Consider the following 24,246-nt stretch of genomic DNA (forward strand, 5'->3'; position numbering starts at 1 on the left):
AACAAATCAGCAGTTGAGGCTGGAAGGCAGTATTCTCTGCCCACTTTCTGAGACTTTTAAATATAATTTAATGTAATTATGCTGATTTTTGCTTTTGCTTCCTGACTCAACTGCAGCCTTTCAGTTCACATTTCAAAAACTTCCCTTCACCAGAGTCACCTGATGAGGTGACTCAGCAGTCTGCAGACTCATCACTTCTAATGACCAAACCCTGGTGTTTTACCAGCCTTTAAAATGACGCAGCCTAGCAGTAGTGGGCAGAGCCGGATGTTGAGCAGCTGGGAAGCAACTCAGCAGTATTCAAGCCCTGGAAGGGAGATGGTTGGTTTGCTTGTTTGCTTTGTTTTTCTGTAGAGAAGGCATTGTGGGAGGACATGGAGCAGAAGGGAGTGATCTCAGGGCACAGGCAGGTCAGGAAATCTAGGCAGATCCAGATATGACCATACCATGGGTGGGACTGGGGTAGGGGGTGGTCCTGTCACCACTCCTGGGAGAGGAAAGCCACGGGTCCCCTACCCCCAGTCTACCCTGTGACTTCAGATGGGGAAACTGAGGCTCAAAGATAGGTAGGTGGTTGCCCAGCATCACAGACATCAGGAAGGGGCAGGAGCCAGGGAGGATACAGGAAGGAGGGGTGGGAAGACCTCATAGCCCTAGACAGCACCTACACCCTACTCCCAGAAGCCTGCTGCCATCACAGTGGGGTGCCAGTGCCCAGTAGCCACCCCATTGGAGCAGTGCGCTTGTAGACAGGACCATGTGCCTGTGGACCCGTCCCCATGTGAGTCCCCTTAAGGTGGAGGCCTAGAAACTGGGCCACGTGACCCCTCAGAGCCCCCTCCTACCTTTGGGTCAGCCTGAGGGGTGAGTTGCAGCTCACTGTTCACTAGGATGGAGAGGGGTACTCCCAAGCCAGGAGGGGACTTCCCTGGGGTTGGGGTTCAGTGAGTAGGTGCTTGGCTGGGTCTGGAGTGGGATTAGGTGCAATTTTTCATTTTTCTTCTTTCTGTAATAAATGGGTATTATTTCTGTAATAAATGGGTATTATTTCCATAACAAAGTAATCAAATGCCCACCCCATCCTCCACCGGATCCTGGTTATACAGAAAAATCATGGCTCGTTGAGGAAGGCCTAACATCTTTAAGATAACCAGTTGCCCACAGCTTGCCCTGAACTCAGTGTTTTTACCTTTTACCATTAGCCTTCACCCATCCCACATATCTAATATGTATTCATTCATCTTTTCCGATACCTTTGCATCCTCCAGTGGAACATTCCTCTCTCTTCCCCCCTACCAAAATCCTCACCATCCTTTAAGGCCCAAACTTAGTGTTACCTTCTTCATAAAATCTTGCTTCATCTGTCCTATTGGAAGCAAAATTTCTTTTCTCTGTGTTCTCATCGTTTTGTTGTTCAATGATTCTACGTCAATTGTAGGTCATACAATAACTATTTGTGTATATAACTTGATCTTTCTTAGTAGATTATAAGTGAAGATTCTTTATCTTTGGCTAACCTATAAAATATTTTTACATTCACCAATATTCTTTTATCCTCAAAAAATGGGAGATGGGGGGAAGGGTTTATTTAATGCCATTTATTTAATGCCAACTATGTGTCAGTCAAGGTGTTTGAAGCTATCTCACTTAACCCTCACAGCACTCTTCTGTATCCATTTTACATATGAAAACATAAGCTCACAAAGAATCAGAGGCTTATCAGGGTCAAAAACTGGCAAAAACATGGCTAAGATTTTTTAACTCTGGTCTTATTCTTTGCATTACAAAAACATAATTGTACATCTACCAATGTGGAAGACACCAATAAACACATGTAAAGCTCTACTCATAAAGATTTTCTAGCACATGAGAACTGCTTCATTCAGATAATACTTGGGACCCAACTAAAGTCAGAGGATTTTTGAGCCAGAAGGGACTTTATATAGATCATTTAATCCAGCCCTTATGTTACAGATAAGAAATATCCTCAAAGAAATAAATTTCCCTGTGTATATACCCAGTCAGTAGATGAGCAAGGATTAAAATCCAGTTGGAGGCAGTATGCAAAGTGGTTAATACTATGGCCTTTGGAGTCAGCATTGGTTCAAATCACAGCTCTGGTACTTAGTGACTGTGTGTAGCCTCGGAAACTTTACAAAGCTTATCTTTTGTTTTCTCATCCCTAAAAGAAGGATGATAATACCCCATAGTGCTGTGAGTATTAAACATAACACTGCACAGCAAAGAGTAAGCAATAACAAATATTAGGTATTCTCTTATCTCCTGTCTCACTGCCTGCTCTTCTTTGCAGGATACCACATTGCCTTTTATGGATGAGTTGTGGAGTGGACAATACATTTCAGGGTCAAAGTGAGTAAAGATAAAGAAGTGTGCATTTATGTGGTAAGTCCCTTTAAAAAAAAATCATGTACAAATACTTCTCTGTGGATAAATAACACTTTTAAAAGGAATTGTTCATTCAATAAATATATATTGAGCCCCTACCACATGCCAGGCACAGTGCTAGATGCTGAGTATGAGATCAACAAAACAGATATAAGTGCAACCTTCATAAGCACTGAAGTTTGATTGAAAACAAAAATATCACTGAGATCTACCTGTGGGACATGCAAACCAAATATCTTTCACAGACGTCAATACAATGTAATGGATATTAATATTTGAAATGAGCTATACATATATACTTGTGCCTTTTTGTAAAACAAGATATTCTGTAGAATTAAGTTCTATGTCATTGCTAGTACTGGTCATTTCAACTAGATTTTAGTAAATTCCTTGATAATTAAATTATTTCTATTTCTTTACATAAAATAAAATATTGCAAGGGGTAGGTTTAGTTAAGCATACTCTCCTGAAATATGTTAATTACCATCTGTCTGAGGGTTACAAGAGTGGAATAGAACAGTTTTGCTAACAGCCAGTACACAGTAATTCCTTACAGGACATCACAAAGTTCAATTTTATGAATCTGTGCTCATTCACTCATTTTCTCTCTTTCTACATACACACAAATAGAAGCTGCTTAAAGAGATAGCTGATACTCTGGTTTTGGAGTCACTAATATACTGATGGTCTCTAGGTTGCTTGTATTTGTTTGAGTAAGGATGATAAAACTGGCTAAGGATCAATACAGAAAAGAATCTGGATTATTCATATGTCAAAATTACCTTATGGTGATTCCTTAAATCCCTAACACATTCTTTACTCCTTAACACATTAAGGAATTAATTCCTTAACAAATTCCTTAAATCTCTTTATACTCAAGTTTTGCTATCCATTTGACTTTGGAATCTGATATACTATCCAATTTTACCTGAGAGTGAAAAGAATGATTTTGTTATTTATGAAAGGAAGTATAGAGCACAGTAAAAAGAGCCACAGTTTGGAGTCAGGTAGACTGGGTTCAAATCTCAATTACCATTTAATTGTGTAATTTGTAAGAACAGCTGAGTCTCGGTATAAAATGTTTGCAAAGTAGGGATAATACGATTTCTCTTTTAGAACTATAGTAAGTTTATATAAGATAATAAATAGCTGGCAGACAGTAGCTGTTTGTGGTTAGTATTGGTGGTTGGCTATATTAATTTAAAAAGAGATCATGGGTCAAGAGCATTGATTTAAAAACAAAACAAAACAAAACACTGCTTATCTAAAAACTAGTTGCTATATAGAAACATATAACCTCCCTAAAATTATCAATATTTATAATCCTTGCAACTGGGGAAATAAGGAAAAACTACAAGATTTAATAAGAATGGCAAAATTGGGACCAAATGAGATTATAAAAGTTTGAATTGTTAATCAACAAGGAGATTAGTGTGTTTGTTACTCTCAAAAGGTAACAAGGCATTTGCTTGATGCATTAAGGTCCTTGAATTGAATACTGCATTTTTCTTTATGGTAGAGTTATCCCTAGAACTCTTTGTGGAACTGGCTGTTTTGAAGGAAAAAAAAAAAAAAAAATCAAGCAGCTGCCTCTTATGGAACAGGTGATTATTTAAATATAAGGTGGTGAGTGAAAACTTACTTGGAAAACTGCATTACTCAAGAAAGAGAATTCACCAAAAAGAGGTTCTCTACATCACATTTTAAAAATCTTCAACGGAATGAGCACCTTCCCTCACATTACCTCTTCATCGTAAGCAGTTTCTTTTTAAAGCTATTCTAACTCAGACCTCCATCTAAAATTCTCCTGAATCTTTCATTATCGAGGAAGCCTGGAACAGTGCAGAGGCACTCCTTTCTGAAAGCACATCTATTCCTGACCACTCCTTTCCAAAAGGTAAAATGTGTATCTAAAACCCATGCGTGAAATTTTAAGCTTGCTCTCCTATCTCATTAGCTCATAGCAGCCAGGAAAACAAAGACCATTCTCACCCAATTCAAACGGCGGCGGTATCGTTGAGTTCTAAATCAGGAACGGACCCCCTCATCCCACTTCCAAAATATAAGAGGTGTGCACTTCAGCCGACTGCCTGTCTCCCAGGCATTGCACCCCAGGATAATGGAAACAGTACTCAGGAAAAGGATGGTAAAGCAGCTCTCGACAATCGAGAGTGACTAAACCCTGCCAATGGGAGAGTGTGGACACTCCTTGATCATTGGTAGAGAGACTGTACTAAACCCAGTCGCGGTAGAGGTGTCTTCGGCCTTGCACAGGGGCACTTGGGGACCCGAGGTAGAGCTCCAAGTTGGAGATAGATACTGCGAGTGGAGAAGACCGTAAGTCGGAATCTCAAGGCCTCGTCCAGCAGCACACAGGGTCAAGCGCCACGGGGCTGGATGGGGACTCCTGGTTCAACCCTTTCTCGCTAGTTTCTCGGTCCGGATAAGATGCTGCACGGAGCCTCGGGCGGACGGAAATACCAGGTCCAGGAGGCAACCCAGAAAAATCACTCACCAGTCTCCCACCTTCGGCACAGAACTAGCAGGAGCCTAGCGCGCCAGCCATAAGGAAGCCCTGAACCAGCTCAGACGACCCTGACGACGGCTCGAGAGCGTCACTGACAACCACCCGGAAATGGCACAATAGCTTCCGGGGCTGCGGAGCGCGCGGCGGGAAATTATTTCCCAGAGCCCGGATTAGTAAAGCAGCAAGTGCTGCGGCAGTCTTCCTGCCTGTCACCGCCGCCGCGCGAAGGAAGCAGCCCAGAAACTCCGACCAGGAAGGTAAAGGGCCTCAGCTCGGAAGACACAGTGTACCCTGACTGTGTCCTCCGTGCCCCCCAAAGTTTCTGCAGCTCCCGGCTATGAGGCTGGGAAGGGGCCGGGTTGAACGGTGGCGGTGCTTACCTCTGACGCTTTCCGCAGCCGCCGTTGGTTAGCACTCTCCCGACCCGCCGCGCTCGGCGCCCGCGTCGATGCGCTGCAGCTGCAGACCCCGCCGCGCTCCGCCCGTGCCGCGGCGGGGACGGCCCCGAGCGCCTCTGCAGTGCAGGGCTGAACCGCTTTCCTCGCCTCCTGTTTGCGCAGCTCCGCAGCTCGGTCTCCTGCCAGGAAGGCGCTAGGCTACTCGCGTCTCTCGTTTCCATAGAACCGACTGGGACGCCTCTCCCTGAGTCCCAGATTCTTGGCCGCTTTCCATAACTTAGCGTCAGTGCAGGTGGTGGGGATCCCCCGGGCCCACCTTCCTGTGAAGAGGAGAATGTTATCATTCTTTTCACCCTGGTAGAATTCTAAACATATCCGAATGGTAATGAACATCTCTGCAGCTACTGTAGGCCTTCAAACTCACACACACACACACACACACACACGCACGCACGCACACACACACCCTCAAGGGCGTGGGGAGGGGTGCTCTGTTCCTGGGGATTATGATATCAGTTGTTGGAAGGCAGGGAACAAGACAAAGTGGTTATCCTGAGATTTCTTCCACTCTCAAAGCCTCTAATTAAATATTGACAAAAACGTGATCTGCTTTGAGTACTCCATATCAGGATTTGACCCAGAACTTGGACGGAGCTTGATTTTGGAAGCGTCAAGCTATTTTTGACTGATGAATATGCTATACCAAAAAAAAATTTCCGTTGAGGCATTAGGAATGAACATTTAAACCGAATTTCCACTGTACGTGTGACAGACTCTGCGCCTTGTAAACTTTTGGGTTTGTGTTATTACCTTATGCCTCATTTCCTAGAAGTACCTATTGATGTGCAAGATGTTCCCATTTTAGGCAAGTTTGACCAACCAGTATTGGTGTTTAGGTGGATTTATTTAAGGGAGTTAATTTGATTATGTCTAAATTAACTCAGAGTGTTAAGTTAAATGGGCTATGATGTTTAAATACTGGAATGTGTAAATTTTTATTGTGAAGACAATTAGGCTTCAGTAATGCAAATGTGCTGCTATTAGATCTGTTTTCTGAATACAGATTTTCTTTTGCCTTATTGACTTATGTTCGATTATATGATTTAATATTTTCTTCCCTAAAGCAGAAAGCATAAATCATGTTAAACAGTCTTTGAAAAAGTGGTCAAAGGTGGGTTTTTTCATAAAATTCAAAATGCTTAAGATTTCATAATAGGTATCCACAATTTACACTAATGTCCAAAAACATTGTTTTTAAGAAAACCAGTAGTATAACTTTATTATCTAGACAGTATTTCCCTCTAAGATAATCTTTTCACTGTTTAAGCAAAATATTTTAAAAATAAAATCAATAATTCCATATAGGCTCTGAAAAAACAAAGTGAAGCACCCTCTTTCTCAAAACTAACTAATAGTACATAGTACATTTTATTTCACCTGTTTCCTATTAGCATATTTAAGGAGTCAATTAAAAGTAATATTCTATTTCTTACTTTCTAAAGACATCTTACTGCTTAAAAGTAAAATATCCCTGAAACTTTTAAATTCACATAGTTTTTACTTTCTTGATATCAGAATTACTTTGAAATAAAAAACTTTTGTTATTATTGATGGAGAAGAAAAGCCCATATGAATTAGTCTGAGTCATTAATACCAAATCCACTTTGAGAGGAAAATAATAAACTTTTTCATAAGAAAAAAACGGCCCTCTTTTAGATTGTTCCTAGAAATGCTTTGAAATTTTAGACATTGTTATTTTTCTGAAATTAATTTGTAATTATGCTTAATTTTCAGTAATATTGCTATCTAAATGTCACCCCACCCTCACAGTAGATTCCTTTTCATATGATGTATGTTTTTCTTTTATTAATTAAAGTAGATTGCTTTGTAAAATTAAAATTTGGTTAAAAGTATTCAACTAAATTCTGAAATTAAAGTCAAAGTGTATTGTAGAAAGGACATACAGTTTTTGCAGAAACAGACTTAGATTTTGAATCTTGGTTTCACCGTTTACTAACTTTGTACCCTTGAGCTAGTTTCTTAACCTCTCAGATTCCCCATTGTTCTCATCTGTATAAGAATGGCAAATAGCACTTACATTTTCAAGCAGGAAATGTGCATATACGAAGTATATAGGCCACAAAATCCTGCTTGGTCAATCTTAGACCTTATGCTGCTACCAAGTACTACAAAGTTCCTAGGATACTAAAGCAGGTTTGACTTTCATCCCCCATGGCTAATCAACATGTTCTGTCCTTCCTTTTTTTTTTTTTTTTTTTAATCCCTGAACGTCTCTCTCATTCATCTTGCTCTCTTAAGGCCCCTTTATCCCGGAAACTAGCATCTCCAGTGCAGCCTGTGCCTTGTACAGTACCAGATAGATTGGACCTCTCCCTAAGTCCTCTTAGCCTTCCCCACCACACACATTTGGGTGCTACTTCTCCACTTCCTCCCTCTACTGCTAAATCAGTCATCAAAGAGTCTAATTATGACTGCTGCTTTCCCAAATAATGCCATCGAAGTAAGAAATCTCTGAAGTCTCACCATTGGTGACCTTAGTCAAATAATTTATATATATATGCACAAAAACACATGCATACACATCTCTGATCTTTGAAGGATGGGACAGGAAACAGATACTGTGTCTTTAAAAAAAATTTTTTTTCTAAAGCGCAGCTGAATTATATTAAGCCAAAGGCCTAATTTGGATCGTAGGCCAAGAGGGTGCAGAATTCCTAAACTCCACTTGATGTTATAGCATTCAGAGCCAAATAGGATTTTACTCACACGGTATGAGTAGTGTGATTTGTGTTCCTTTTGTAGTATTGGTTAAACAGAGAGCCAACACATTTAGCATTATTTACTTCCCAGTTAAATGCTTTAGATAAGAGAAATCATGAAAATCTTTTAAACTCTTAAATTCAAAGCAGCAATATTGATTGAATTTAAGGATTGGTATGTCCTTTCCAGAAGCGGGAAGTTTTAATGATTTTCCTCAGTAGGTTTAAAATCAAAGTAGAAGTAGGTTTAAAATCAGAATAGTTCACTAGAATAACAAACATTAAGAAACCACTAGTTTTCAACCTGTTGCCTTAAAACCATGAGATACTCAGTAGTGTGGAAAAAGACCATGATGTGATTTTACATAAAAATTAAGATACAGAACTATATAATCTAATTTTTTTTTTTTTTTTTTTTTTGCGTTACACGGGCCTCTCACTGTTGTGACCTCTCCGGCTGCAGAGCACAGGCTCTGAGAGTGCAGGCTCAGCGGCCATGGCTCACGGGCCCAGCCGCTCCGTAGCATGTGGGGTCCTCCCAGACCAGGACATGAACCCGTGTCCCCTGAATCGGCAGGCGGACTCTCAACCACTGCGCCACCAGGGAAGCCCTAAATTTTGCTTTTTAATACTTTTTCACACACAAACATAAAACCTTCAAGACAAACCCCTCCCCCATTCCCAAATGTTAACAATGGTATTACAGAGTAAAGGAATTAGCGATTTTAATCTTTCTATATACTTTGTAGTATTTTTCAAATTTTCTATCCTGTGTTAATTAAAATTAAAGCACAAATTGGTAAAAGTTATTTTGGGGGAAATTTTTAGTTCTTAAATGCAAATATATAAATAAAACTTTTAAAATAAATCCCTTATTTATCTTAGCAGCATACAATTTACAAGATGCATTATATTCTCAAAGTTCTATAATAACCTGTGTCTGGTCATAAAAGAAATTATAAAGCAAAGTAGGAAAGGTTTATCCTTACTTTTCTGTCCCAGACTTCTATAAGCATCTTGCACCCCTTTTCTGCAGCACTTTTCCCTTTCACCCAACTGTTACACCCTGCTCTTTCATACTCTTTTCCATACCAGACCTTTCTATTCATATCTCTATTACTGCCTCTATTTCTCTGAGTTATCTTAACATATTTTAGCTATGTGTTGTATTCCTGAAAGGTGTTCCAGCTACTTATCATATTGTAAAGAATTCATAGACCTAAAAGCTAGTATATAATAAAATGTTCTTAATTATGATGATGACTGCTATAGGTTTATTTGCATTTCTAAGTGGCACCAACTGCAGAGGAATCTCAGGCATCAGGGATAGGCCCATGTGGGAGATATTTTGGGAAAGTCCACACCACAGAGACAGTTGCTTGTTCTACATAAATGCCAGCTCTGTTCACAATCATCATCTCCTTAGTTGTGTGTATTATATGATTTAAGGTAAGTAGATTGTTTTTTAATTTACTACAAAATTTTTAAAAATTACTATGAGAGCATTTCCTTGTAACTAAGAATCTCATGTATTTTTTAACTTTTTGACAGTAAAGATAAAATATCTGTTAAAAATAAATGATTTTTTGTTTGTTTCCTTTTCCAATTGTGTTAGGATAGTATCTTCTGTATGAATACTTCAAGGATCACCCCCTATATTTTCTAGAAAAATATCTAATTTCTAGAAATACTACTCATACAATTATATTGCAGTTTATTTACTTTATTTCTTGAGCTGCAAGACTTCTAGCAGTTAGCTTTTCATCTTCCATATCCCAGAACCTATTACCAGGACAAAACTTGACTTTGAGTTGTCTGAGTCATTGATAGGTATTGCACCAATTTTGTATAGTACTTTCTTTGGGTTCACTGGCATATCAGGCTATTGTTTATTGTTTTCTTACTCTTTCAGGGTCATAGGAAGAGCCATTAAACCACTAATTTTATAAGTATAAATAAATCTATCCTTATCTATATATGTCTATGTCTATTCTGGTATATAGACATAGAACTATTTACCCATGTAACTATGAATTAGATCTGTGGTTATTAGTTTGTCATATGATGTGGTATTAAAAAGCATTGATAAATGTAAATTCTGTTACTTCAAGTAGATCATTTTATTATAGGACTCTATTAGATTAGGTTAATGGAATTTGTTTTTTAAAAATACTGTGCTAGTTACTGTGTGCCATCACTGGGATTCATGATTCTGTGGAAGTTTAGCTAATAGCCCAGTTTTTCTGATAAACTTGTTAATGTTCTGTATTCTCATTTGTTTTTTAACACTCATATTTTCACACTGTTTGAATCAGGAAGACCAGCTTTTTCACCTTTGTTTCTTACTGGCTTTTCCTCTTTGTTTGTTTAATATCAGTTTCATTTTACTTCTTTTTCAAAGGAAAGAAGTTGCTTTTAAAAAGGCTTTCCTGATTTCTACCATTAAGCACCATTGGTTCTGTTTTCATTTTACTGAGGACTCTTGCTTTGACAAAAAATGCTGTTAAATATGTAAAGTGGCTATAATTACTCCATCATAAAGACAGTATGATTTAAGATGAAAACTTTGCATTAATACACGACTCAGATAAGTCCGACTCATTTAGTAATTTATACATCAAACCAAAATATGTTAAAATGGCACCTTGTTAATAATAAACATTCAGATTGTGAAATAGCTGTTACTAACTTGATCTAAATGAGGAACATAGTATGATAGATTTTTTTTTTTCTTTATAGTTCTGTATAACATTTAGTTCTCAGGAAGCAGAAAAATAAAATTTAAGACAATTTTTAAATAAGACTTTTTGGGTGGTAGCATTACAGTGATTTTTTTCATTGCTTTCTGTATATTCCTATTACTTAACAGTAGTTTCTGTATGTCGCCATTTTAAAATAACCAGATGGGCAAGATTTTAGGTTTTTAAGGCTACTCAAATTTCCCGTCTTTGGCAGCATTTCTTGAAATAACTACTAAATTGTTTTTCAAACTCTTAAATACATAAATAAAATACAAGTATAATAGTAGGTGAAATATATACAGTTAAAACACGTGTATTCCTCTGTTAAAAATGGCTTTCAAGAACTATAAAAACAATTAGATTGCCTTTTCCATTAGAATATCAAGGTGGTATTCACAGATATGTTGAATTTCACTAGTCTAGTGTTTCTGAAAGGACCTGTTACTTTCTGAAGGAAATTTGCTTAAAGTCTTTATGTCATTCCCCAGAATTAGTGATAGCAGTGTTTTTCCCTAGTTTTGGTTATATGCCTTATAATTCCCATGTGGCTTTATTGTATGTGTGTTAATATGTGTTATGCATCAGACTAAATCATTATTATTTCTAGTAACGACATTTTTGTAAATTTTTTATAACTACTTTATATTAATGGATATTATCACTCGAGCTATGTTATTTAACCCATGTAAGTGGTTTAAAAATTTGGATGATAATACAGTAGAGTTCCTTATGCACGAAGCTACTTACATTTTAATTACTGATGATAGTATTTTACATGTTTGATTATTTCATAAGACACCAAAAGCCTTACTATGTACACCTTATAATTTTGTACTGGCCAAACTTATAGAAATTGTTTCATCAAAGAGCCTTATCTTTTTTTTTAAATTTTATTTTTGCTGCGTCGGGTCTAAGTTGCTGTGCGCAGGCTTTCTCTAGTTTTGGTGAGCAGGGGCTACTCTTCGTTGCGATGCACGGGCTTCTTATTGCGGTGGCTTCTCGTTGCGGAGCACGGGCTCTAAGCGCGCAGACTCAGTAGTTGTGGCGCACGGGCTTAGGTGCTCTGCAGCATGTGGGATCTTCCCGGACCAGGGATCGAACCTGAGTCCCCTGCGTTGGCAGGTGTATTCTTAACCACTGTGCCACCAGGGAAGTCCCAAAGAGCCCTATCCCTAAAGACACTTTCTTTATGTTCTGTATCTTGAATTTTGGGATTTTCAGGGGTTAATACATAATATCCCTTTCACTCCTTTGGAGCCAACAGAGAAATATAAAAGTCAGATAGGTTGAGGTCAAAAGATCACCCTTTTTACTGAATAAAAATTTATTTAGAGGAGGTGGATTTGATGTGCAACTCCAGTGTGTTTCTTATTACATAACTTCTGAATTGATTTACGCACCCAGGCAGTGCAGTACCGTTACTGGCATCTCCTTATGCCATGTCCACGTGCATTAATATGAACTATCTTTGCAAATATGCAGATGTGTCTGGCAAAGCATATTCAGTTAGTTCTCTCAAGTATCTTTTCCTAAAGCAAGGAGTGATGCAGGGTAGAGAGAGAAACCAGGAGTGCTGTTACCCTAGCAGAAGTTTTACTCTTAACCCTGAGTAATGCTTTAAATTGTTTATAGTGAGACTTTCTTTCAACTTCTACTCTAAAATGAATCTCAACCTTTAAATAACTACATATATGTATATAGTTTATAGATATTTAATATAAATATATATATAACATATGCAGTCTTTGAAAATAGAGTTCCTATCAAGAACATTTTTAATTTCACCAGTTGTCTATTACAAGTCCTGGTAATAGTTTTTGTTATAATTTTTGAAGTTTACTTTTAATTGTTTTGAAAGAAGCCAACTGTTGTTGCTCAGCCTGTGGCATTAAGTGAATACTAATCCAGAGCTAATGGTGACAGTTGTTAGAGAAATGAAAAAATTACCCTGATTTTTCTCCTCACTGCTTTCCTCATCTTTAATGAGAAACTGGATTTTCTCCAAGATGATCTAGGTCTAAAGTTCTAACCTCATGTAAACAAAAACAAAAAAAGCTGTATTCTAATTAGAAATGCTGTGAATTTTGCTTTTGTTGGCCAATAAATGTTATCACCTCAAATACCAAGTGCTTTGTGAACTCCATTGAAATAGATTAATGTCCCTAACAAAATATATTTGAAACTCATGTGATTTTTTCAGTCTACTTTGTGGGTGATGAAATTAACATATATATAGCACAGTTAAGAAATGTAGATTGGGAATAATTTAGTATATACCTACTATACTAAATTATTTGTTGTAAGTGCTGTGGTACCATAAGTTTATCAAGTTCTCCATTGATTTATAAATATTCTTCAATATCTGTCCACAGACACTTTAAAAGTTAGTGTGAGATCTGAGGGTGTCATTGTCCACAAGTGTCCTTGTTTCCAAAGCTCTTAGCAAAAACAGTACTTTTAAAATGAAGCTAATATGCTAAAATTTTATAAGTATCTGTCTTTTTCTGAAGAGTTACATTCATCATTGTGTTTTAGTGGCAAGTAATGTAGTAATGCAGACTTTCAGTGTTCAGACCAGAAAACAAATCTCATTTTATATACAGCCACATTTTGAGAAGATTGCTTTTAAAACTAATTTCTATTGCACATAGGCAGTTTGAAAATTTACAGTTAAGCCTTATATGTTAAGTAGTTTTAGTTTTTATTTTTAGTATTCATAGTTAAGAAAAAATAATGTCAACCCTGTGAATACTATCTTTAACATATGTTGTCTTCTTTATGTGTATATGTTAGATGGAAGATGGTGCCCCAAAGCATATTATCCAGATGACAGGATTTAAGATGGAAGAAAAAGAAGCTCTAGGCAAATTGCTTTTAAAACTAGATTGCACTTTTATCAAGAGTGAGGTGAGTACAGTAACTTAAAAAGTTCAAGATATAGTTGAAGAATAGCTACAATTAAAATGTTGGCCTAAGAATGATAAAATGCACCCTTGATATTGTAAGAATAGAAAAAATATCTTAAAAAGGAAATCTTCCGTAGTAACATTTTTTCATGTGGATTTTTCCTTCCAGAAATACAAAAATTGTACACATCTAATAGCTGAACGCCTGTGTAAGAGTGAGAAGTTTTTAGCAGCTTGTGCAGCAGGTAAGTTAACTACCTTCTCACCTTTGAAAAAAAAATCTTCATGATGAAGAAAAAGTACCTTAATCTCTGGGGAGATAGTGTGTTTATTGTATCAAACATAAATGTGGTTCTTTCTGATATTTTTCTGAAAATACTTGTTTATTTGGTTTTACCCAGTCTTAGTTGCAGCTCCAAGGCTCCTTTAGTTGCAGCTCTGGGGCTCCTTAGTTGTGGCATGTGAACTCTTAGTTGCAGCACGCATGTGGGATCTACTTCCCTGACCAGGGATCAAACCCGGGCCCCCTGCATTGGGAGTGCGGAGTCTTATCCATTGTGCCCCCAGGGAAGTCCCTGAAAATATTTGATATAATATTTTTGCTTTTTTTCTGAATAGAACTTTGTAACACTTGAAAAATGTATTAAAGAGGCAGAAATATTTACTTCACCTAATAAGTGCTTCATGTAAGAAAAAATATTTTAATAAAAAGGTTTGGCACAAAATGCCCCCCCCCCAAAAAAAAAAAAGCTTTAGTTGAAGCCTCAGCAATTTGCAGTCAGGTTTCTTTTCTTTGATCTATCATTGGAAGAGTTACTGTTTTTGTTCTCTTGCTCCTGTTTCGCCTGCTATGAAGCAATCATTCTATTTTATTTTTCTAAGATTTTAAATCCCATAAACCTAAATTAGGGCTTAGTGTCTTCTCCCTTTGTCACTATTGATGTTTTTCTTATAGTTTTCTCTCCTGTGATTGATTTGGCATATCATTAGTCCACTTTTTTTTCTTTTTTTCTTTTTTTTTTTTTGCAGTATTTAACTCACATGAATTTACCATTTTTTAGAATAACTTACTAGAAAAACATTTGGATTCATTATTACCTCCACAAATGAAAGCATACATTTTCCCTGCTGTTTAAAAAGATCATTGATGCCAAGATCAGAATGTTATTACATATCCTAGAAAATTCTCTAACTCAGTTAATTTGTTTTATATAGTGTAACAATGCTGTAAACATTATTGGAAAAATTTTTGGTATAGAAGGAAGAATATAAACCTCACTCAAAATGGTGAATAATAATGGTAGTCATAATTTAAGTAGTACCACATTTTATTAATCCTTTGGTTTATATTTTAGTTTGTAACAGTTAGAATTAAAATTATTTATTATGGGAAAGATTACATACAATGTTCACTGATGTTGTAGGGCTTTCACTATCAAAAAATTTAGGAAAACAAACATAGTTAAAAGATAACATTGGCAATGTAGAAAAAGTTGTTGAAAAAGGCCAAATTTTATTTGATATTTGGTCTTTATTGTTTACCATTTATCAGAACCAAAATTCTTTTGTGACTGACAGTTCATTTGCTTTCTAGGAAAGTGGGTACTAACTAAGGACTACATAATTCATAGTGCCAAGAGTGGCAAATGGCTTGATGAAACAACTTACGAATGGGGATATAAAATTGAAAAAGACTCCCATTATTCACCTCAAATGCAGTCTGCACCTAAAAGATGGCGTGAAGAACTGAAACGCACTGGTGCTCCAGGAGCCTTCCATAGATGGAAAGTTGTCCTCCTTGTTAGAGCTGATAAACGAAGTGATTCTCTTGTAAGGTGAGATTTCACAGAAGCTAAAGCAGTGAATGTGAAAACAATTTTGGTTTGCTTAAATACCTTTTTTATTTCTTTGCAATTATTCATTTATTCCAAATGAGCCATGATGATTTACTCTTTGATCTCCTAGTTAAGCCATTCTGCACTTTTAAGCGTACGTGTCTAATGGAACAAAATCTATTTTGTAAGTATTGCATTATTCTCAGGGTCTCTGTTTCACTTTCCATGTTATTTCTTTGCAAACTCAAGTAAAATCTTTATTTTAAATTGGAAGATATTTGTTTTCAGTTGTGAAGCACTTAACAGTTTTTTGTAAGTGAAGTATTACATTAAACAAAGGCTTTTTTCTAGGTTTATGTAGTGCAGTCTTCATGGTTCATACTGTTTCCATCATAATTTCATTTCTTTTTATCTTTTACACCATATTTTAAGAAGACTTCTTATTGGGTAAACTGTATTCTTAGACTGCTGTGACTATTTTTGCCAGGATGGCGTGGTCTAAGGGCTTTTTGTTACCTTTACTGAAGTGTAATTTATAGACTGTAAAATGCACAGATTTTAAGTGTATGTTTTGATGAGTTTGGACAAATTTATGCACCCATGTTACCCATACTACAATCAAGATCTGTAACATTTACATCATCCTAAAATATTCCCTTATGTTTTTGTACATTTAATTCTGCACCACCAAACCAAACAACCACTAATTTCTTTTTTGTCACTGTACATTAGATTTGTCTTTTTTAGAGGTTCATATAAATGGGGTCATACTGTATATACTCCTTTGATGTAGCTTCATTTGCCTGCCTTGTTATTTTTGAGATTCATCCATGTTGTTGTGTGTATCAGCAGTTCCTTTCTTTTTGTTACTGAGTAGTATTCCACTCTCTATATATATCACAGTCTGTTTATTCACCCATGGATGGACATATGGGGTTCTTTTGGTTTTGATTTGTTTTTGCTAATATGAATGAAGTGGCTATGAACATTTGAGTACGAGTCTTCACGTAGATGTGTTTTTATTTCTCTTGAGTAAATATCCAGGAGTGAAATTGCTTGCTCAGATGGTAGTTTTACATTTAACATTATGAGAAAATGCCAAACTGTTTTCCAAGTTGTTGTACCATTTTACATTCCCACTAACAATGTATGAGAGTTCCAATTGTTCTGTAATTACTTTGGAACTATTGTCCAAAAATGAGGTGACCATATTTGTGTGGTCTATTTCTGAACTTCTTACTGTTCCATTGATATCTATATCTACCTTACACCAATAACACACTGTTTTGGTTATTATAGTATTATAGTGAGTCTTGAAATCAGTTCTTGCGTGTCTTCCAACTTTATCTTTTTCAAAATTGTTTTGGTGATTCTGGATCCTTTATATTTCCATATGCATTTTAGAATCAGCTTGTCAACTTCTACAAAAAACAAGCTGGGATTTTTATTGAAATTGTGTTGAATCTGTAGATCAGATTGGGAAGAATTGAGATCTTAATATTGAGTCATCCTATCAGTAGACTTTGTTTCTCTCCAGGGCTTCTTTTTTTTTTTTTTTTTTTTTTTTTTTTTTGCGGTACGCGGGCCTCTCACTGCTGTGGCCTCTCCCTTTGCGGAGCACAGGCTCTGGACGCGCAGGCTCAGCGGCCATGGCTCACGGGCCCAGCCGCTCCACGGCATGTGGGATCCTCCCGGACCGGGGCACAAACCCATGTCCCCTGCATCGGCAGGCGGACTCTCAACCACTGCGCCACCAGGGAAGCCCCTCTCCAGGGCTTCTTTAATTTCTGTCATTAATATAGTTTTTGTTGTATAAACCTTGCACATATTTTGTTAAATTTATTTCTCTGTACTTCATATTTTGGGGTGCTATTATAAATCTATTGCTCTGTAAGTTTTTATGTCCATTAATTGACTTTTCTCCTTTATTCTGTTAATATGGTAAATTATTTTGATCAATTCTTAAATGTTAAATGAAACTTGTATTCCTGAGAGAAATTCCATTTCACTGTAGTATATTATCCATTTTTAATAATTGCTGATTCTATTTACAAATATTTTGTTAAGAATTTTTGTATCCTCAACCTGATAAATGACATCTATGAAAAAATCTAAACAATATCATGAATTTTTTTTTTCTCCATAATTGGGAACAAGACAAGAATGCTCACTCTGACCATTAATATTCAAGATTTTACTAGAGGGTACTAGCCAGTGCAATAAGGCAAAGAAAATAAATAAGCATACAGTTGGAAATAAAGAAATAAGAATACTTGGTTTTATTTCCAAAAGACATGTTCATATACCAAATAACTAAACAAAGCTACTAGGACTAATTAATAACTTTAATCAAGATCACAGGATAATAAGTCACTAAATAAAAATTGTGTTTTTATATGCTAGTGATGCAGTTGGAAATTAAAATTGAAAAAGCAACACAACTTTTGGGTTTTGGTGATTTGATTATCCACATATATGTGTGTGCATTTTGTTTATTATTATTTATGTTACTTGCTTGGAGTTCTCTTAGCTTTTTAGGGAAATGGGAGTTTTTGTCTTTTTTTAATTATTGGAAATTCTTGGCCATTATCTTGTAAATATTAAATTGGCCAAAAAGTTCATTTGGGTCTTTCCATAATATGGAAAAAGGGGATGCTATAAATATATTGGCTCTGACAGTTTTTGTCTGCACCTATTGAGATAATCGGCTTTTCTCCTTTATTCTGTTAATATGGTAAATTATTTTGATCAATTCTTAAATGTTAAACCAAACTTGTATTCTTGAGAGAAATACCACTTCATTGTATTGTATTATCCATTTTTAATAATTGCTGATTCTATTTGCAATTTGCTGATTCTATTTCCATAAAATCTTATGGAAAAATCCGAATGAACTTTTTGGCCAGCCCAATATTTGTTCTATTATGTTCTTCTGTAGATCCATTACCCATATTTTACACCATTTGATTCCGTTCCACAGTATTTGCTTTCTCTGTTCTGTTTGTTGGGTTTTTTGTGTGGGTTTTTTTTTTTTTTTTTTTTTGCGGTATGCGGGCCTCTCACTGTTGTGGCCTCTCCTGTTGTGGAGCACAGGCTCCGGACACGCAGGCTCAGAGGCCATGGCTCACGGGCCTGGCTACTCTGTGGCATGTGGGATCTTCCCGGACCATGGCATGAACCTGTGTCCCCTGCATCAGCAGGCAGACTCTCAACCACTGCGCCACCAGGGAAGCCCTCTGTTCTGTTTTTTTTCCCTGTGTGTGTGTGTGTGTGTGTGTGTGTGTGTGTGTGTGTGTTTCAGTTGGATACTTACTATTGACTTATCAGATTCAATGATTTCTTCCTCAGTTTTGTGCAGTCTATTGATAAGCCTATCAGAGAAATTCTTCTTTGATATAGTATCTTAATTCTACCTTTTTGATTGTACTATCTTCTGAATTTCCCATATGTTCATGCAAATTGTCCACCTATTCTATTATATCTTAACATGTCATTCACAGTTATTTTAAAGTCACTTTTTTAAACTTTCAACATGTGGATCATCTCTCTGTTCTCTTTATTCCTTCATCTCTTGACGATGATTTGGTTATGGGTTTTTTTCCCCATTTTTGTTTATGTCTTGTATTTTTGTTTTGTTTGCATACATAGACATTCCCTGTAGAAGAACAGTAGAGGCTGAGGTGAATAATGTTAATATCCAAAAATGGACCTACTTGTAAGGCAGTTAGTATGGGGTTGTTGAGTTAATCTTGTCAATTGTTGATCTGGCTTTGGGTTTTGTAAGTGCTGTTTTCATCTTCAGCACATCATTTCATTTTATTCCAGCAGTGGTTTACAGTCCCCTTGTGCTTAGCATGGGACCTGTGATGCTGTTTTTTTTTGTTTTTGTTTTTTTTTTTTTTTTTTTTTTTTTTTTTGCGGTATGTGGGCCTCTCACTGCTGTGGCCTCTCCCGTTGCGGAGCACAGGCTCCGGACGCGCAGGCCTAGCGGCCATGGCTCACGGGCTTAGTTGCTCCGCGGCATGGGGGATCTTCCCGGACCAGGGCACGAACCCGTGACCCCTGCATCGGCAGGCGGATTCTCAACCACTGCGCCACCAAGGAAGCCCTGGAGGTTTTTTAATCAGTGTTCTTTATTCATTCTCAGCTTTTGGTAGTCCCTGTACTACTTCATCACAGAAGGGCTCTTCATATTCTTCCCCTCTTGCTTCCTACTCATTTCTAGGTTGAGGAGTAAGGGTTGGTGTGTTTTCGTTCTGTTGGATAGGCTTTAGTCTTAAGCATTCTTTGTGTTCTTGGTCTCTGGGGTTGGGATATACCCATTGCTTCTGTCTCAATTTCCCATGGCAGCCAATTTCTCCCTTGTATTGTGGGCATGGTCTTGGGTAAGAGACTTTCTAGCATCTCCCTCAGCATTAGGTCTCTGCTTTGTATTAGTGCAGGAACCTAGGCCCAAGTGGCATTCCTGCCTCTTGTCCAGGGATAGGTGGCTTTTGCTTCTATCCTTTATCCCATCTTTTTTGGGCTGCACAGCAGGAAGTTTTCCTACCCCTTTCCCAAAGGCAGATGAGTTTTACTTCTGCTCTTACAACAAAAGCAGTGCATCTTTTCCTGGGTTCTGAAATAAAAGACTTTCTTACCTTACCCAAATGACTTTAGGTTTTTGCTTCATATGAGAGATGGATCCAGGGAAGTGGGCCTGGTTTTACATCTATCTCTTGTTGGCAGGCAGTCCCCACTGGCCCACCTTTGCTACCAATGGGGTTCCTGCTGTTACCTGCCACTAATCTTTTTCGTGAATACTTAATAGATGCTGGTGACAAAGAGCTTGCAACTGAGGGGGTCCTCCCATGTGTCAGGGACTCTTATTCTAAACTGTCATGCTGCCTACACTTGGCCTTTAAATTTATTAAGATTTTACCTGATTCTTGCCTGCATTTATGGTGGGTACTTCTCTCTGGTGCTCTGGCAAAAGTGAAATAGTTTGGGTATCCAGTCTCTTCAAAAAAGTGCTTATCACTCTTTTGGAAATTCAATTTCTTGGTTGGCTTATTATCTCAGTTCTCTGATGGGTTCATGAAAAGTTATGATTTTGTGGATTATTAGGCTTTTTTCTTATTGTCAGGTTGTAGTAGTGTTCTCTCGTGGCTTTCTACATCCTATGCAGTAATGAATTTTCATGAAACTTTTGGGTGTGTGTGTGTCTGTGTCTGTGTGTCTACTGAGCCTAAAGGTAAAATGTATTTCTTAATGTAGATCAAAGTTAAACTTTTTCAAAGGCCAATTTTTTAGAAGAAGTTTGGCAACTTTAGTTCTATTTTTGTGTGTGTGTGTGTGTGTGTGGTCCAGAATGATTTCCTTGGAGGTATGTTGTCTTCTGAGGTAAATACTTTCTTAGAATTCTTGCATTTTTTTTTTTTTTTTTGGCATATTGAGGTGACTTTTCCTTAGGAAATAAACTTAGTATTCTATTTATTTTTTCATCACACCCCCACCCCCACTCCCCGCTGCTTTCCCCCTCTGGTAAACTTAGTATTCTTGATTCTTAAAAACTTTTCCCATATCAAGAAATGGATAAGTAGAGGGAATAGCATGATTTCTTAAACACATCTGTTCTGAACAACTTAAAATTTAGGAAATCATTGCAATAGTTATTCTCCGTGACACTCAAATAGACCAAAGGAAATAATTCCATTCAGAAAGTTCTGCTCCTACTCCTGGGAAGTAATTGATTTAGATAATTTGACTAAACATACTTTCTTTTTAATATACTTTTCTCTACTATTTACATTTTCATTTAGAGTTTTGGAGGCTGGAAAAGCAAATGTTATTTTACAAAAAAATTCGCCAAGTGGAATAACTCATGTGATTGCCAGTAATGCGAGAATCAAGGCTGAACAAGAAAAAGATAACTTTAAGGCTCCATTCTATCCAATTCAGTATCTAGGAGATTTTCTTTTAGAGGTAAGTAAAAAACAAACAAAATTAGTAAACATTTTTAAATGTTTAGTTTATAAAATATTGATACAGTGAAATATAAAAATCAAATTATGTTCTGAGTTTTGACAATGCAATTATAATTAAAATGACATTTTAAAGACAGTTGCTCTCAATTATTTAAATATGAGAATATTTCTGATAAATCTGAAAAGAACTTGCTTATTAAATTTAAAATTTGTCTTATTTTGAGTCTCTTGTTTTCAGTGGTTTGGTGATGTTTATTACAAAATAATTTTAAGCATTTTAAACTAGAGTATAAATAAAACAGCAGTGGGCTATAGTATCATATGAAAATTCTTCCCATTGGAAAAGAGAGAGCTGTTTCTAAGAATTTAGAAATATTTTCCTGTCCTCTTCCTCCACCTACATCTCCTCACTTGGTGCACATACCACTCCTTAAGTAGTTTGAATGGAAATAACCCTAGAAGAATTGCTCTAAAGGTAAGCAAAGAAGAATTTTTAAGAAGGGTCACTCAAGGTGGAAGAGAACCTGCAGTATGTCTAAAAACTGAATCTTGGTCTTCTAGGAAAACTTAGCTCCTTCTTCATTGTTTCCCATCTCAATAAATACTATACAATCTTTTGTCTAGTAATTTATGTTAGAAACCTGGGAATCACCCTTGAAACCTTCCTTTCCTTTATTCCCCACATCTTGTCAATTACCAAATCCTATTGATTTTATTTCAAATACTTCTTGAATAAACGGCTTCTCTTCTATACTAACATATTGAGTTCATCCTCTTTGCCCTGTGCTCCTGGAATCAACCCCTTATTATTCTCCCTATTGTTCTACTTCTTTACTTTTGCTAATTTCCTAGTAACTCTTACTTTTTTCTAGTCCATTCAGCTTCATCCAGAAGTAACATCTAAAATGCTCTTTCTAAAATAGTTCTGATGCTGTCTCTCTCCTACTTAGAACTGTCCAATGGCTTCCCATTGCCCTTAGGATAAAGTTGTAAATCTCTAATACAGCTTTAAGTTAGCACAGGGTTCCTGTCACTCCGACCTTTGCAACTATAGCCTGCTCTACTTTTTCCTATGCCCACTATACTATAACACAGCTGCATTCTACCAGTTTCTTAAACAGGCTAGGCTACTTCCTACCTCAGTGTCTTCTGAAAAGCTAAGGTCCTTTCCACTATTCTCTCACTCCCTATGCCTGCCTACTTCCTGCTTATTCAGTTTGCAGTTATAATGCTGCCTCTTCAAGGAAGCCTCCCTGGCCCATTATTAAAATAGTTAGGTTCACCTCTAATGTGTTCTGATATCACTATTTTGCTTTATAGTACTCATCACAGTTGTAATTAATTGGCTGATTACTTGGTTCATGTCTTTTTCCCCACCTAAACCAAAAGCACTGTGTCATCAAGGATGATGTCTATCTTTTCCATAGTTACATCTGAATCATCTTGCATAAAGCCTAGCATGAGTTCTCATTTTATATTTGTTAGATTGATAGAGAAATTATGAACAACCCTTGAGTATTCCAAGAGTAGATGTAATATATCATTCTATAATTACCTTTCCCTACTGAGTAGCGGCAGTGTGGATTGGAAATTTGACCTTAGTTCAGAGGATGGATCTGCTTGGACTATGGATAATCTCATTGTCCTTGACAATGATTGGTCTAGGAGTGGGCATGTCAGCCAGTTCTGATTCATGGGACATGAAGAGAGGTATTTAAGAGCTTCTGGGAAGTTTCTTTCTCGTTCTGAAAAGAGCCTCTGGCAGCCTGGCATCTGCTAGATATAAACATGGAAAAATAAAACGAAACCTTAATTAGTACTGGCAGCCATTCTTTGACCATGAGGAGAAGTAGCCTTAGGTTGAAACCAATCTTGTAGACAGCAAAATGTAGAGACAGAATGTAGACTCTTGTCTACATTGATACTTGAGTGGCTGGATTAATCAACCCTGAAACTTGACTTAGCAATGGACCATATTGCCATTCTGTGAGGTAACAATCTCCATGTTGTTTACGTTAGTTTGAATTGGTTTTCTATTACTTGCAGCCTAAAGCATCCTATCTGATCTACCTGACTGAACAGTTTAAAGGTAGTATTAACTCTCAACAGAATGAAAACCATTCTTAACTAAATTAGAAAAAGTATCTGAATTTCCCTTTCTCTATGGAAAGAAATGAACAAAAAGTAATATGTATTATGCTTTCTCCATAATCATATTTTGCAGTAATCTGACACAATCGGATGCAGCTGCTGAAGTACTAGAGGGCATTAGTATATCAAGCAAAAATAATAGACAATCTCTAACTTATATTTGTTTTTAGAATACATTGTTTTATAAGCTCTAGATTAGACAGCTAAGAGTTAGTTCATAACCATTCATTCCAAATAAGGAAGGCATTTTGTGATCCCTTCTGAGGATAAGTTAGTTAACTTCATTTTGATGTCTTGCTTTTCTTCTACCTCCTTGGCATAGAATATAATACATTCCTCATTAGATGGATTCTGAAGTGTCCTCTAAGAAGAGTTGCCATATAAAATGACTGAGTCAAAAGTAACAATTGAGCAATTGTTTAAAAAATAGTTGTGTTTAACCTACTTAACTTTTTGGAAAGCCATTTAGTAACAGAATTAGGAATTATTTAGTTCAGGTTTATAGATACTTGCTGAAGACTTCTGCTGTACCAGGC

General features: G+C 36.8%; 2 protein-coding genes across 8 annotated transcripts in view; one reads left to right on the forward strand and one right to left on the reverse strand.

The window, feature by feature from the left end:
- Positions 1-5,562, reverse strand: part of KIAA0825 (KIAA0825 ortholog) — a 420,452-nt gene extending 414,890 nt beyond the window's left edge. For 2 of the 7 annotated variants that reach the window (XM_059061435.2, XM_067031324.1), the window contains exon 1: positions 4,922-5,013. The gene's annotated coding sequence lies outside the window, so the exon portion shown is untranslated. Of the gene's footprint in view, positions 1-4,398; positions 5,014-5,313 lie in introns of those variants that run through there. The other 5 variants (XM_067031331.1, XM_067031327.1, XM_067031329.1 and 2 more) reach the window with 4 other exon arrangements.
- SLF1 (SMC5-SMC6 complex localization factor 1) overlaps positions 5,100-24,246 on the forward strand; it is a 60,932-nt gene continuing 41,785 nt past the window's right edge. The window contains exons 1-5 of the mRNA XM_059061439.2: positions 5,100-5,190; positions 13,646-13,759; positions 13,928-14,003; positions 15,353-15,593; positions 21,395-21,557. Of these exons, the coding sequence (XP_058917422.1) occupies positions 13,646-13,759; positions 13,928-14,003; positions 15,353-15,593; positions 21,395-21,557 (594 nt within the window). The 5' untranslated portion in view covers positions 5,100-5,190. The remainder of the gene's footprint in view (positions 5,191-13,645; positions 13,760-13,927; positions 14,004-15,352; positions 15,594-21,394; positions 21,558-24,246) is intronic.

This window comes from Kogia breviceps, chromosome 4, assembly GCF_026419965.1.
Source record: "Kogia breviceps isolate mKogBre1 chromosome 4, mKogBre1 haplotype 1, whole genome shotgun sequence".
Taxonomy (NCBI): domain Eukaryota; kingdom Metazoa; phylum Chordata; class Mammalia; order Artiodactyla; family Physeteridae; genus Kogia; species Kogia breviceps.